Below are 16,433 nucleotides of genomic sequence, written 5' to 3' on the forward strand. Positions count from 1 at the left end.
CCCGGAGAGGACAACTGCTGGCTCCTAGGGCACCTTTTTGCAAATTAACAAAAGGTGCCTCTTCATGGCAGCAAGGCCCTTAGAGTGCATGACTTGGTGAGCAGAGTGTGAGCTGGATTTATCCCCCAACTCACGTCCTTGACCAGGCACCTTCTGTAATTGACTTCTAAAGCCCTCTGTGTGAGCCCTGATTCTGGGCACTGCAACCAGGAGTGAGCAGGAAGTTGCACTCTGTTGGGAATGGCTGCAGTGGGGCCCGTGGACAGACAGATGATGGGAGGAACAGGCTGGCCTAGGGCATGTCAGCACCAGCCAACACACCCTTTGCTTCCACCCCAGGGAATGAATACTGGATCTACTCAGCCAGCACCCTGGAGCGAGGGTACCCCAAGCCACTGACCAGCCTGGGACTGCCCCCTGATGTCCAGCGAGTGGATGCCGCCTTTAACTGGAGCAAAAACAAGAAGACATACATCTTTGCTGGAGACAAATTCTGGAGGTAAGGGAGGGCGGTGGGTAGGACAGCAGCACAGTTGGCTGCGAGAGACAGAGAAGCTGCCCTGAGGCTTCAAGCCTCCTGGGTTGAGTTCAGAGGTCGGTGGGCTCTGGATGCCGTCTGTCTGGTCTCTAACCTCTTTGGTCTCTGGCACCTCTGAGATGTTGCCAAAGGTGAACCATTCTTGTACACATTGCTGATATAATTCTGGTTGGAATATCCTTTCTCTTTGCAGAATTCTTTTGATTGGCCCATGTCTGGTCTGGACTCTCACATTTTGAAATGACTCACTGAAGAAGGGGGTAATAAAAATAAAGATAATAACTGCTCCTATTGACACTATGTGCCAGAGACTGTCCCAAGGGCTCTATGGGATAGGAATTATTATTCCTCCCATCTTACAGATGAGGAAACCTGGGTTCAGGAAGGTTAGGTAACCGTGGCTGGGCACAGTGGCTCACGCCTGTAATCCCAGCACTTTGGGAGTCCAAGATGGGTGGATCACTTGAGGTCAGGAGTTCCAGGTCAGCCTGGCCACATGGTGAAACTCCATCTCTACTAAAAATGCAAAAAAAATTAGCTGGACATGGTGGTGCATGCCTGCAATCCCAGCTACTAGGGAGACTGAGGCAGGGAAATCACTTAAACCTGGAAGACAGAAGTTGCAGTGAGCTGAGATCACGCCACTGCACTCCAGCCTGGGCAACAGAGTGAGACTCCATCTCAAGGAAAAAAAAAAAAAAAAAAGAAAGGTTAAGTAACCAGCTTGGAGTCACATAGCCAGGTAGGGACAGGTTGGGATTTGAACCCTGGCATCCTGTCTCCTGGGAAAACATGTTAGTCTTCACTCTTCGCTACTATTCTATACCCGAGATGGTGGAATGGGGGTTCCAAGAGATGGGGGAACATGAAGGCAGTGGACAAAATATGAAGAAGACTTAGAGATGGGTGCACCGGTCATCCATAGAAGCCAGCATCCAAATCAGACCCCGTGGAAGGAGCAGGTGCCCTGTGTCATGCTCACAGCAGGCCCGTGGCTGTGGGTGCAGGTAGGCAGGGGAACAATTTGGAAGCAGATGGTTCTGTGCTCCAGGTTATCTACAGGAAAGGGTCCAGTTCTGAGGGGCTATAGTCATGACCAGGGAACCTAATATCCAGGAGTGGCTGGTGAGAGGTAGCCCAAACCTCAGGAGTTTGACTGTAATTCTTCACACTTTCTAGAAAAGGAAACGGAGGTCCAAAGAAATTAAATAACTTGTCCAAGCTATTGAGATATGTGGGTTTGCACAAAGCCAGGATTATAGCTACTTCTCTTGTATTCTAACTGAGTACCCCCTCCAATATACCTGCCACTCCATTTGATTAGTGAGGAAAGAGTGGTCGGGGCACAAAGACTTGTGGTGTGTCTTTCCATCCCCTCCCTCCTGGTATCCCCACATTCCTTCCATGGCTGCCACTGCATCTGGGCCCTCCCCAAGAATTTTAGAGGGCACTTCCTGAGGCCTTTGTCTGCCATCCCCAAAACAATCCTGCTTACTTCCTAAGGCCTCTGTCTTCTCTCCCTTTCCTCCTCCCCACTACTCTGCCCCCCAGCTGCCCTGCATTCAGAAACTCTTTATATCCCAGGCCTGCCCATGTGAGGGTGGAATTCCAGACATATTGCTAAGACACTTAGCAACCTAAGCTGATTGATATCTCAAGCCTCAAGAAAGAAAACAGTCAGGCAGGAAACCACAGAGCGGGCTTTCCACCCACCGGCTCCAGACACTAGCCCCAGACAGTGTGCATGCGCGCGCGCGTGTGTGCGCGCGCACACACACACACACACACACACGTACTGCGAATGGCATCTCAGCATTGTAGGAGCCCTGAATCTCCAAGTCTTAGAATTGTGGCTGGTGAGCCGCACAGACCCACAGAAACGTGAATCTTAGAATCCTAAAGCTCTGAAGTTTTCCAATTATGGTGTTGGAAGAACTTTTTAAATCACTTTTCCATGCACTGTATCTATGTAAACATGCAAAAACAGACCTGTTCCTAGCATATAGGAACATGATTGTGTGCGCATGTGCGCACACACACACACACACACATAGACAGGCATGGAGGTTGTGGCAGTGCCTTGCTGGATTTCCAGGCAGAGTTATTTGCCTCCCAGTCCTTTTCCACACAAGCCCACCTCCTAAAGCCAGAGCCAGGACAGACAGCGTGCTCTACAGAGGAACCACCCTGAGACTTCCTGAAAAGGGGCAGAGCTGAAGGGCCTATCAGAAGCTCTGGGCTGGCTTCCAAAGGAGACAGATCTCTATTTCAAGAGAAGTGGTGAATGAGCTTGTGACACTGGCCCTGCCGTGGAGTCTGCAGAGGCCCCAGAGGCATCTTTGCTGGAGAAGGAGAGAGAGCCCCAGAGTGACAGAGGCTGAGCAGCTGTCTTCAGCATGCCAGGAAGAGCTCAGGCCCTGCTTGTAGAAGCTTTCACTAAGCCACAAATATATGTTCCACATCTGCTGTGTGCCAGGCACTTAGCTAGCTGCTGGAGAGACGGGGGTCAAGAAATCATCACACCCTGCCCTCATGTAGTTTATAGTAGAATGAGGGAAAATTATGTAAACACATTTGAATCAGATAATGATGGCTCTCAATATGGGGCCTCTACCATAGCCCAGCCTGAGGCTATGCATGTCACCTATATTTCTCAGTTGAGGTAGATACTGTTAGCTCCTTTTCCCAAGTGTGGAAACTGAGGCTAAAGTGGCTCAAGGAAAAGCTGGGACACAAATATCTGTGTTCTTAACACCTGCTATACATGGCAACTTCTACAGCTGCAGAGAAGTACCACATCTTCTGACACCTCAGTGCTTGTATTCTTTCTGGATGAAAAGAACTTGGAAGCAAACTAATTCTCTTATCTGAGCCTCAGTTTCCTCATCTGTAAAATGGGCTTGACTTCTGCCATCCCCACCTTCTGTGGGTAGAATGAGAAAGAAATGAGGGCCAGTTCAAGTGTGGGACACACATCTCCAAACTATCCTAACGCTAGGGAATGTAGTTTGAGGGCTCAGTGGAGGTGCCTTGGATGGGAGAGTTGGGATTTTGAGCTAGGGAACTTGGTTTTGGTGACCCAGGGCATGAGGAAGCATGCCAGGTTTTGTAAGAATGAGTTTTATGCTGCAGCTGGGATTAAGGAAGGCGTTAGTTCTTCGGGGTGATGGCTGAGGGAGAAGTCCCTTTGAGGGAGAAGTCTCCTCTAGAAGGGAGCATATAGGGAAAGCTGCTGTTGGGGTCCAGGGTGGAGGTGGTCAAGGCTGGCTGCAGAAAGGAAGGGAGCCCACTAGGAGGCACTGTGGAGCAAAGGGTGGCTGCTACCAGGATGGGATGCGAACACAGATTCATCTAGAAACAGCTCCACTTGGGCAAGACTTGTTTACTAGGATATCCATAGCTCCCATAGTGGGAGCTCAGTAAATATTTATGGAATAATGAAGTGGAGAGGCAAAGGAATCAACATGATAGCAGCATTTAAAAAGTTCTCCAAAAATCTTAAAAGACAGAAGGGTTGCTAGCCAGGGAGAAGAACATACTAACCGATGCCCAAAGTATTTACCTGAATTAAAGGCGGGGCCCAGGATTGCTGCCGCCGGAACTGAGGTGGCATGTGGCCCACCCTGTGACTAACAGGACTTGGACTCACACTTACCTTCCACCTTGCATTGTAACCTCACTGCCCCAGCCATGGTCATCTCCCAGGGCAGGGACTGTCATCTCCCTGTGGCAGATGAAGAAGCAGCAATTTTTCCAAGCCATGAAGTGAAAGAATCATGGGGCAGATTCCCATCCCTGGGCTTCTAGTTTAGCACTCCTCGGATTACAGCAGGGATTTGTTTGTAAGGGAGCTAACATTTCTTAAGTACCTACTAAATATTTATGAGACATGGGGATAGAGGCTCTGCATGTGCTGTTTTATTTAATGCATGCATTAAATTAAATACACTAAATTAGACAACCCCATTTTACAGCTGGTAAAACTGTGGCTGTATGGAAAGTGGTTAACACACTGTTTGGCATGTAGTAAGTGCTTTATAAATGTTAGCAGTAATCATGAGATTGTTTTTATGGGGTCATCCAAAGTCATATAATTAAAAGTGGTAGATCTGAGGCTCAGACTCAGGTCTGATTCCATGCCCTTCCTTCCACTGCAGCTGGTTGCTTCCCTGAAGGGCTAGGTCCAGTTTCCAAGGCCTATCCAGGAGCCATCAGCTGGGTGCTCCCATCCAGGCCAGGGGGGAAGTGTCCTTTAGAGAGGCCCTGCTGGTTCACTGTGTCTGTTTCTTTACAGATACAATGAGGTGAAGAAGAAAATGGATCCTGGCTTCCCCAAGCTCATCGCAGATGCCTGGAATGCCATCCCCGATAACCTGGATGCCGTTGTGGACCTTCAGGGCAGCGGTGAGCCACCCAGGACTGTCTCCGCTTTCTAGGACTCCCCGCCCCTAGCCAGGGCCCAGCTCCTTGCAAACACACACTTCTTCATTGTGCAGGGCAGGCATGCAGGCGGCGCCCGGGAAAACAAATCAACTCCTTCATCCCAGTGCTGGGAAGGTTTCCAGATCCCTGACCTCTGCTCCTTGGCCTGGCTCCAGGCAGTAAGACCCAGAAAGACTTCTCACAGCTGCAGGGCCTGGAGCCAGGGCAGGGGAAGGCGGAAGGCCTGGGCCGGGGGAGAAGGAACATGGGCTCTGTGCCGTGGATTCATTCTGGGGTTTGATCCTGGCCCTTTTGGGTTTTGCAGGAGGCCTGTGACCACCTCCCATTAGCAGAAGGATGGCTCCATTTGAGACAAGGCAAACTTTGTCATGCTCTGTTGCTCATGTGGCAAAGATCCTCCGCTCAACCAGTTTGCCCCTGGCCCTCTGCTGATTAAAACACAACCAGTAGCAGCGAGGGATAGAATTTGGAGTTTGAAAATCATACTCTTGAGGAGGCATCTGTGAGCTTTCTAGGGTCCTGGAAATGGGTCCAGTTTGGCTTTTTTAGAGGAGATTTTAACTAAATTCTACAGATTTTTTTTTTTTGAGCACCTACTGTATGCTAAGCACAGGCCCTGACCTCCAGTAGCTGAAGGTCTTACATGTCCAAGAAAATGCAGTGTACAATCAGATGCTAGATTAGGAGTTATCTTCAAGAATAAACATCTATTGAGCACCTACTACATGCTAGCATATTAATAGTAAATGAGATTATGTATGTCAGGAGTCACAAACTCCAACAGCTCCATGTGTCAGGCAGGTAGCACACATGAGTAAAGCAGGCAGGGGCAGACAGTGGGGAACTGTGGAGTCTGTGCGGAATCAGAGCACATGCCTCATTTACAGGAGACACTTTCTTCTCACCTTCAGATAATTATTGGCGGGCAAGATTAGGGGCCTAGGCCAGCTGCCATGGTTCACACCTGTCATCCCAGCACTCTGGGAGGCCAAGGCAGGAGAACTGCTTGAGCCCAGGAGTTTGAGACCAGCCTGGGCAACATAGTGAGACTCTATCTCTACAAAAAAATGTTAAAAAACATTAGCTACACATGACGGCACATACCTGTAGTCCCAGCTACTGGGGAGGGTGAGCAGAGAGGATCGCTTGAGCCCAGGAGTTTGAGGCTACAGTGAGCTGTGTTCATGCCACTGCATTCCAGACTGGGTGACAGAGTGAGACCTGGTCTCAAAAAAAAGAATGGGGCCTGGTGGTGTTAGATATTCTATATTAGATATTCTAGTTTTTTTAAAGGAAGCCAGAAATCTGTACTTCTGTGTGACTTTTTGGATGTTTACATGTTGGCAAGTTATTCAGATTTAAAGACAAAACAAAACAAACTTTGTGAGAGTCAAATAAAACCCATCTGTGGGCCTGATAGGACTGGATATATCCTGTTTTGCCACCTGTGGTACACGGAATGTGCTTAGTTTGATGCTTATGTTAAGTGGAGTTATTGTTTTTAATAATAGCATATGTTATCTGACTTAATGCTCACTGCAAGCCCTAGAAGGTTGATAATCTTTATCCTCATCTTAGAGATGAGCAAACAGGGAATAAAAGAGCTTATTTCACAGCCATTTCCCTTCTTCCACTCCCAGAGGGGGCTCTTCTGGGCTTTTGTTGTGTTTTGGTTTTGGTTTTGTTTTCTTTTCTTCAATCATCTCAGGTTGAAACAATTGAATTTTTTTTTTTTGAGACAGAGTCTCCCTCTGTCACCCAGGCTGGAGTGCAGTGGCGTGATCTTGGCTCACTGCAAGCTCCACCTCCCGGGTTCACACCATTCTCCTGCCTCAGCCTCCCGAGTAGCTGGGACTACAGGCGCCCGCCACCACGCCCGGCTAATTTTTTGTATTTTTAGTAGAGACGAGGTTTCACCATGTTAGCCAGGATGGTCTTGATCTCCTGACTTCATGATCTGCCCGTCTCGGCCTCCCAAAGTGCTGGGATTACAGGCGTGAGCCACCGCGCCCCGCCACAGTTGAGTTTTTTTTTTTGGGGGGGACAAGCTCTTGCTCTATCACCCAGGCTAGAGGCACAATCATAGCTCACTCCAGCCTCGAACTCCTGGGCTTAAGCGACCCTCCCACGTCAGCCTCCTAAGTAGCTTGGACTACAGGAATGCACCACTATACCCAGCTAATTTAAATATTTTTTTCATAGAAATGGGGGTCTCTCTATGCTGCCCAAGCTGCTCTCGAACTCCTGGGCTCAAGCAATCCTCCTGCCTCAGCCTTTCAAAGCTCTCTTCTGGTTTAAAAGCTTCTTCCCTATGCCAGGCAGAAATTCAAAGTTCCCAGGAACCTTCTGTGTGCCAGAATGTCAGGATAAGGGGGTCATGGTCTCTTCTTTCTCTATCCCAGGTCACAGCTACTTCTTCAAGGGTGCCTATTACCTGAAGCTGGAGAACCAAAGTCTGAAGAGCGTGAAGTTTGGAAGCATCAAATCCGACTGGCTAGGCTGCTGAGCTGGCCCTGGCTCCCACGGGCCCTTCCTCTCCACTGCCTTCGATACACCGGGCCTGGAGAACTAGAGAAGGACCCGGAGGGGCCTGGCAGCCGTGCCTTCAGCTCTACAGCTAATCAGCATTCTCACTCCTACCTGGTAATTTAAGATTCCAGAGAGTGGCTCCTCCCGGTGCCCAATAATAGATGCTGACTGTACTCCTCCCAGGCACCCCTTCCCCCTCCAATCCCACCAACCCTCAGAGCCACCCCTAAAGAGATACTTTGATATTTTCAACGCAGCCCTGCTTTGGGCTGCCCTGGTGCTGCCACACTTCAGGCTCTTCTCCCTTCACAACCTTCTGTGGCTCACGGCACCCTTGGAGCCAATGGAGACTGTCTCAAGAGGGCACTGGTGGCCCGACAGCCTGGCACAGGGCAGTGGGATAGGGGCATGGCCAGGTGGCCACTCCAGACCCCTGGCTTTTCACTGCTGGCTGCCTTAGAACCTTTCTTACATTAGCAGTTTGCTTTGTATGCACTTTGTTTTTTTCTTTGGGTCTTGTTTTTTTTTTCCACTTAGAAATTGCATTTCCTGACAGAAGGACTCAGGTTGTCTGAAGTCACTGCACAGTGCATCTCAGCCCACATAGTGATGGTTCCCCTGTTCACTCTATTTAGCATGTCCCTACCGAGTCTCTTCTCCACTGGATGGAGGAAAACCAAGCCGTGGCTTCCCGCTCAGCCCTCCCTGCCCCTCCCTTCAACCGTTCCCCATGGGAAATGTCAACAAGTATGAATAAAGACACCTATTGAGTGGCCGTGTTTGCCATCTGTTTTAGCAGAGCCTAGACAAGGGCCACAGACCCAGCCAGAAGCGGAAACTTAAAAAGTCCGAATCTCTGCTCCCTGCAGGGCACAGGTGATGGCGTCTGCTGGAAAGGTCAGAGCTTCCAAAGTAAACAGCAAGAGAACCTCAGGGAGAGTAAGCTCTAGTCCCTCTGTCCTGTAGAAAGAGCCCTGAAGAATCAGCAATTTTGTTGCTTTATTGTGGCATCTGTTCGAGGTTTGCTTCCTCTTTAAGTCTGTTTCTTCATTAGCAATCATATCAGTTTTAATGCTACTACTAACAATGAACAGTAACAATAATATCCCCCTCAATTAATAGAGTGATTTCTATGTGCAAGGCACTTTTCATATGTCACTAATTTTAACCTTTCCAACCACATAAATAGAGGCCATTATTAGTTGAATCTTATTGAAGAAGAGACTGATGGCTCAAGAGAAGTGATTTTTCCAGGGTCCCATAGCTATTAGGGACCTACAAGGCCAAAGGATAGCCTAGCAGAGGAGCTTTAGCTCTCAAACCAGAATCTCACCACCCTCCGCCACCCTCAAAAACACCCCCACCACCTTCAAAACCGCTCCTGCTACCCTCCACCACCCCCAAAACCACGCTGGGTAAACACAGCTAAGGGAGAAATACTGTGCTTGCTTCTAAACACAGCTGGTATTAATGGATAAGCTCCTTACTCCTTCCTACCAGTCTACCCACCCCTAATCTCCTACATAGAAATTCTGGAGCTACTGCTGCACAGAAATTGAAGGCCTGGGGTTTTTCTGAGGCCCTTTCTGGCTCCGATAGTCTGATTGATAGTATATATATATTGCTTCTGGCCTCTTATGATGGGGCTGGTGAGGAAGGTGCGTAAGGAGTGAACTCTACAGGTGACCTCCTCAGTGAGCCTGATGTCATTGTTTCTATCTCTTTTTTCTGTTTTTGAGATGGAGTCTCACTCTGTCACCCAGGCTGGAGTGCAATGGCACAATCTCGGCTCACTGTAACCTCTGCCTCCCAGGTTTAAGTGATTCTCCTGCCTCAGCCTCCCAAGTAGCTGGGATTACAGGTGCACGCCACCATACCCAGCTAATTTTTTTTGTATTTTGGTAGAGACGGGTATCACCGTGTTGCCCAGGCTGGTCTCGAACTCCTGAGATCAGGCAATCCACCCATCTCGGCCTCCCAAAGTGCTAGGATTATTGGTGTGAGCCACCACTCTCGGCCCCATCTTTTCTATCTTTTATCCTCCCATGGCCTGTCCCCTTGACTCAGATTCTTTTTGTTTCTTCTTCTTCTTTTTTTTTTCTTTTTTGAGACAGTGTCTTTCTCTGTCACCCAGGCTGGAGTGCAATGGCATGATCATAGCTCACTGCAGACTTGATCTTCTGGGCTCAAGCAGTCCTCCCACTTCAGCCTCCTGAGTAGCTGGGACTGCAGGCATGCAACAGCACAGCCAGCTAATTTTTAATTTTTTTTAGAGATGGTGGAGTCTCTCTTTGTTGCCCAGGCTGGTCTCGAACTCCTGGGCTCAAGGGATCCACCCTCCTCAGCCCCCAAAGTGCTAGGATTACAGGCGTGAGCCACTGCACCTGGCCTGGCTTAGGTTGTTGACAGTTGGAAAGACATCTTTCTGTGCAGGTATCTGGCTAAAGAGTCTCAAGGGTCTGCCAGTCCCAACTTGAAGACCCCCTAGACTGGGGAATCTTCTATCATGGCTGTAATGCACTGTTATTAATGTTCCCTGTTACACTGAGAGAAAAGTCAGTGGCTCCACAACATAATAATGCTTAAAACATGCCATTTCTTCAGTGTTTCTCTATGAACACTACACATGCATTATTTTATTTAATCCTTGCTACAATTCTATGGAGTTAGAATGAATCTCCCATTCCTAGACAAGGAAGCAAACTCAGGTTAAGTGACTGACTCAAGGCCACACATCTATGTGGTAGGGCTGGAAGATTCTGACATTCAGAGGGTAACTTTGGAGAACCCCAGGGCTCAGACTCAGATTTTCATCCTGGCCTTCCTACCTGCTGTGAGCAGAGTTGATCAGTTGGGATGAGTTGATTATCATCTTCCTTTAACTCTCAGCCACTCAGGGTTGATCAACTGTCCTCAGATAATGGGACAAACCCCTGCCCTCCCACCCCCACGAGCACCCACATAGGTCCAAACAGGCTTGAACTTCCTCAGTGTGAAATGGAGCCACAGCCCAATACATTTCCCTTTTCTGGGTCAGGTTCCTCATCTAGCGTGGAGGGCAACTGTAATTTTTGCCTTTTCTGGTAATAGTAGCTCAGTTTTCCTCTGGAGAACCATCTCTCCCCTGTCAGTCCATTATGTTTTGAGTGAAACAAATTCCACTCCTAGTGCCATCATGGGTGTATTAATATTAGCTCACTTAATGGAACAGCCCAGGGGAAGTGGTTGCTCAATGGCATTACTGGATCCAGGTTAGGATTATCTGAGAATACATTTATCTGCATTTTACGGAAGGCAACTGAGGTTCATAGAGATAGTGATTTGGCCAGCGTCACAGGCCCAGTAAAAGGGATTGAAAATCCAGGTCCGTCCGACCCTAAAGCAGGGAACTCTGCCTAGTGTCTCGCTGTGGAATGTTAGGGATCCTGGGGTACCCTTCAGGGTCTTGGCTCGGAAGGAAAAGCATTCCCCTCCGAGGGGATGGACTATATTACCAAGGGGGTGGAGCCAGATGCCTGAGGGGGTGTGGCCAGAGCCTGGGGCGTGTCACAGCCGAAGGGGCAGGGCGGCAGCAGCAGGCGTCTAAGTAACTTCAGCGCCTGCGCAGAGGCTCCCCAGCGTCGCCCTAGGCTGGGACTCTAGTAGGTCTTCGGCTCAGTTTTGGCTGCAGCGCCCGCGTAGGTCGCTTCGGCCGGGTTCTACGCCCGGCTCAACTATGAGCCGGTCCGCCCAGGCGGCGGCAGTGGCGGCCACAGTGCCAGGTGCCGGCGTTGGGAACGTGGGGCTGCGGCCGCCCATGGTGCCCCGTCAGGCGTCCTTCTTCCCGCCGCCGGTGCCGAACCCCTTCGTGCAGCAGACGCAGATCGGCTCCGCGAGGCGGGTCCAGGTGAGGGGCGTGGGTCTGACAGGGGAGGTGGTCTGAGGGGGATGTGGGTCTGAGGGGAGAGGTGGTCTGAGGGGGGCCTAGGTCAGAGGGGGGTCCAGGTAAGGGGTGTGGGTCTGAGAGAGGAGGGCGGCCGAGGGGGGCGTGGGTCTGAGGGAGTGAGGTGGTCCGAGGCGGGCGTGAGTCTGAGGAGGGAGGTGGCCTGAAGGGGGCATGGGTCTGAGGAGGGAGGTGGCCCGAGGGGAGCCAGGGTCTGGGGCGGGTCCAGGTGACTGGTGTAGGTCTGACGGGGGAGGGCGGTCGAGGGGCGCGTGGGTCTGAGGGGCGTTGTGGGTCTGGGAAGCAAAGGCATCAGAGGAAGAAAGAGCAGTGGATCTGAGAGGAGAGGACTTTTGCGGGGCCGTGAGCCTGAAAGGGGCAGAGATGTGTGCCTGAGAATTGAGGACATTTAGAGGATGGTCTGAGCGGGCACGGGAGGAGAGAAGATGCTGGGAAGATGCGGGCCTGAGAGGAGAATCCAAAACAGGAAGAGACTGAGCTGGCTGGTGGCGCAGGCTACATTCCATGCCCCAGAAGGTTGAAAGAATCTGTGAATCTGTGACAGAAGCTTCAACTTGAGTTTATGAGAGTGTAGTGGGAGGCAGATCTACCACGGGAGAGTAGATTTGAAGAAGTCTTTTTTTTTTTTTTTTTTTTTTTTTGCCTTAGGAAGGAGAGGAGTCAGTATGGGATGGATAAGAGTGAGGCAGAAGGCAGAGAGCCTAGGTCTGTGGTTAGAACAACAGGTAAGGCTGGAAAGATTTAGCTGAGCAGGAGCATGATGGAGGGTGGGAAGTCAGAATCAAAGAAAAGGGACAACTGAGTCAGCTTAGGATGTTCAAGAAGTTTTGGTCCAGAATCAGTCTTCACCTAAAAACGTTTCCTAAGTTGAAGCATGAGAAGTAGTAGCCCAGGCTGTTTTCCATTGTTAAAAATGGCTATACTGTTATGCACAAAGGAAGTTTCCTTTCCTTTCCTTTCCTTTTTCTTGTAAAGGGTTCCTTTTACCATTGGCAGTTGCACTCTTTGGACTTCCTCTTTGTTGAAGTTAGTGATCAGAGAACAAGATAGACCCTGCTAACCACATTTGTCCTGTGTGTTATGCGGGGGTTGGGGGGGTGGGGGAACAATTTTGAAGTTTTCATGTCCATCTCACACATTACTTTGGATTTGAAGCAGTATAATATTTGCAATCAGCTTGTATGCACTAAGACCATTGTCCTCTACAGTGGGGGAAGGTTAAGTGCAGAGCTAAGCAACACAGGTGGTGGCTTGAGTAATGGTAGATGGGTGTCTGGTTGAAGAGGGGTGTGAGAGAGGAAGAAGATAAAGAATGTAGTAATAGTGCTTTGTGAGGAAATTAAACGTTTAAAAATGTGATCCTCATGTCTTTAATAGATATTCTTTTTGTGTCTTCACATTCTGAAACATTTGTAAATACATAGACCATTGTTCAAGATTAAATTTAGTCTGATTTAATTAAATCGTACTTAAATGAAAATATGCCCATCTATTTGACTTCATATTTTGGAAAGAAACAGCATGGAATGTTGACAAATATTTATATTGCACCTATAATAAATTATTAAGTTTTTCCATCACCTGGTTTGTTACTGTTTAAAGATCTCTTCCAAATAACTCTCTGAGAGTTATAGTATAATGGAATGATAGCTAGTCAGTTATAGGAACTGGTCATTTATTAGTTGTATGACTTTGGCCAAGTCACTTAACCTCTCTGAACTATACTTTTCTCGTCTATTACATTGGAATATTAATAACTCAAAGGAGGGCTACAATTAAGTGAAATAATCTATTATTGTTTGTTGATCTTAATATTGATAATATTGATAGTTATCCTATATATTTTCTACAAAGTATATACTGTACTTAAAATTTACTACTTGGATTAAACGGGATTTAACAAAGTCTGGATATTAAAAATACTTTTTAAATTTATATAGATAAGAGATACCAAAGAGGTTTCAGTGGCTTGAATCATCTGGGTAAAGGGAAGATTTGAATAGGCATGGTAGAAAAACAATCTCCATATTATCCAGTTTAAAAGGTGGACACACTTTCATTTAAGTATGGCTTAGTATGATTAATTTAGACTAAATTTAATCTTAAATGATGATCAATGTCTTGCTTAAGGACTGTCGTCCTCACATTTCACTAAGATAGTTAAACAAACAAGTACAAAAATATATAATCTCATGTTTTAGTAAGTGTAATGAAGGAAAACCAGAGAATAACACCGAGAGAAGGCCACCCAATGGAGAGGACATATTACCAAATAGAAATATGATGAATTCTCTTAATTTGTCAATGAGTTAACTCAAAATTGATTTACTATTAGGCACTATTATTTGTTGCAAACCTTGAAGATGGCACAGAAAAAAAAGTTGCCTAATATTTTGCACCTTGTTCAATTAAAATCCATATGGGTTGCTCAGTGTAGACATGAGTGACTCTTATGCTAATATACTTTAAACTCATTCCAACTCTTTCTTCAGGGTCTATGCTATATGGTCCTTTCTATCAGTCAAGATTATTTCTTGTTTTTTAATAATGATACCTCTTTGAAGAGAATCTCAGCCAGTGACCTACCAGAGTGACTTGGGAATTTGAGTCGTCTCATCTTCTCCACAGTACTCTTCCCCAGTATACCACCATACTTCATTGCACCACCATTCAAATAAATATAACATTAGCTAAAAATAATGTGCTTACCATGTACACGGAGCTTCAAGAAAAATCTCCTGGATCCAAGATCCCTTCTATATTATAGTTCTGAAACTCCTACTCATCTTACCTAATATGTATTCTGTTTTATAGGAAATAAGACTGATAGCATAAGTTTCATTATATTTGTAAGTCAGTTTTCAAGTGAATAATAATAATTTAACAGGACTAGTTTTAGTCTCAGGAATGGTGGAGTAGCTCAATGTAGACAATGTAGACAAACAATTATAAACCCTAGTCAAAATATGAAAAACTACACGACGGCACTATAGAGCAACACAAATCAGACAGAAACTGGAGGGATTTGTTTCTTGAAATAATACTTCTATACTGTGTAACATTACCCCAGCCCCTTTTTTTCCCTGAAGGTTATCACTTGACACCACATGAAAGGATTGCTAGAAAGCCTCAGCCTTATTGACATGATATATCAGAGCACAAAGTTCAAGACTATCAAAGTGACTAAAAATCGAGGGTGGAAGTCCCAGAAAGGAGGAACCTAGAAATGAGGGAGCCCCTAAATTGGCATATAAATGATCTCAAAACCTTGGCCGATTCCTGAGCTGTGTATTTACAAAGGAGCCTTCAAGGACCCTGGAGGAGAGTAACAGCTGGAAGGAAGAAGAAACTGAGCAGACATTTCAACTGATAGACACCACATGGAAGGCACAGTTAGAATCCCACCAATTAAGAGGGCCTTGGCAAACATCTCAGGCTTTACACTGAAACCTCACAAAGGTGATACCATAGGAGAAAAGCTAGTCCTATACCCTAGGACTAAGGCTTCAGTCTAAGACTAAGGGCTAGCTTCAAACAAATTTTCCCTAAAAAAGTATAAAACTAAGCCTTCACAAAGTGAATGCAATCAGCCAGAATTTTACCTACCTGCCAGGACAGAAATCAACATTCTTTAGAAAAGGATAACAGAATCCGGAATATCTGTAATATATCACCCAAAATGGCCAAAATACTGTAAAAACTGTCCTAGACATTCAAAGAAATAGGAAAATGTGACCTGTGATCAAAAGAAAAATCAGGCAGTAAAAACAGACCCTAAGATGATCAAATGTAGGACTTCGCAGAAAAATACTTGAAAGGAGCTATTATAAAAATGCTCAAGGACTTAAAAGTAAAGAATGGCATAATGAATGAATAGTTGGAAGGAGCTTAGCAGAGAAATAGAAAATGTAAAAGAGAACCAAATGGGCATTCAAAACTGAAAACTGTTATATCTGAAATGAAAAATTCACTGGATGGGCTCAACAACACATTGAAGATGGTAGAAGAAGGTGTTAGTGAACTGGAAGATAGATCACTAGAAATTATTCAGTCTAAAAAGCAGAATGAAAAAAACTGAGATGAGACATCAGCAAAACTGATGAAGTAAAGGCCTCTGAAAATTATCTTCTCTATAAAAGCAATGAAAACAAAAAAAAAATCAGAATCAACTTTGTCTTAGCTCTGAAAATTAACCAAAGGCTTTCAACAATCCAAGGAGCATTTATTTAAGAGTGCTGACTCTTAGTTAGAATAGTAGGCTTCGTTACAGTTTAATTTTATTCTAATTTCTCATCCTCAGCTCTGTAGTAGCCTTAAAAACCAACGGCCTACAGTCATAATGAAAACCAGCAACCTGTCAGCCACTAGAGGGGGAAAAATAGTGTTGGAGCATTTTCAAAGCCCCATTCCCAAGGAATTGTCATTACTGGTCAGACTGGTGGCTGCCTGGAATGCCTCATTTGGAAGACTGTCTTTATTTGATTTGTCTTGGTGCTTACACAGTGCAAATAGCCTTCTCTCAAGGGCGTTTGTCAAAAACAATCAGAGGAAAGCGAGTGCAGTGGTGCACACCTATAGTCCCAGCTATTCAGGAGGCTCATGTGAGAGGATTGCTTGAGACCAGAAGTTTAAGGCCAGCCCGGGCAACATAGGGAGACTGCTTCTTAAAAAATAAAAATAAAAAAATCAGAGGCAATTGCTTAACATCACAGCTGCCTGAGACAGGGAGTAACAGTTGGAGCAAACAGTAGGCTAGCCAAAAACCTTAAAAGAAAAGCTAAGGGATGAGATGATCATAGGGGACTTTAAAAGCTTTGACATATTCCTAGGAATCTAGAAGGCTGTCCACATGAGTAAGGCTTTGTTAATTCTCAAGGCTATGCACATGTCCTGAAAATATCTAAAAATACCCTAAGCTGTCACCTCTGACTAATCTTGAGGGACTGTACAAGCAGAAAGTGAAGGCTAAGGCAGAGTTGT

General features: G+C 46.6%; 2 protein-coding genes across 4 annotated transcripts in view; both read left to right on the plus strand.

Moving 5' to 3' along the window:
- MMP2 (matrix metallopeptidase 2) overlaps positions 1 to 8,285 on the plus strand; it is a 29,903-nt gene extending 21,618 nt beyond the window's left edge. For both annotated transcript variants that reach the window (XM_008963879.5, XM_055100806.2), the window contains 3 exons: positions 340 to 499; positions 4,833 to 4,942; positions 7,384 to 8,285. In XM_008963879.5, coding sequence (XP_008962127.2) covers positions 340 to 499; positions 4,833 to 4,942; positions 7,384 to 7,487 — 374 coding nt within the window. In that variant the 3' untranslated portion in view covers positions 7,488 to 8,285. The remainder of the gene's footprint in view (positions 1 to 339; positions 500 to 4,832; positions 4,943 to 7,383) is intronic.
- A 2,188-nt stretch (positions 8,286 to 10,473) lies between these two features.
- Positions 10,474 to 16,433, plus strand: part of LPCAT2 (lysophosphatidylcholine acyltransferase 2) — a 76,810-nt gene continuing 70,850 nt past the window's right edge. Inside the window, exon 1 of one of the 2 annotated variants that reach the window (XM_008963877.6) lies at positions 10,474 to 11,396. In XM_008963877.6, the coding sequence (XP_008962125.4) occupies positions 11,226 to 11,396 (171 nt within the window). In that variant the 5' untranslated portion in view covers positions 10,474 to 11,225. The remainder of the gene's footprint in view (positions 11,397 to 16,433) is intronic. The other variant, XM_034940191.3, reaches the window with a different exon arrangement.

Source organism: Pan paniscus, chromosome 18 (assembly GCF_029289425.2).
Source record: "Pan paniscus chromosome 18, NHGRI_mPanPan1-v2.0_pri, whole genome shotgun sequence".
Taxonomy (NCBI): Eukaryota; Metazoa; Chordata; class Mammalia; order Primates; family Hominidae; genus Pan; species Pan paniscus.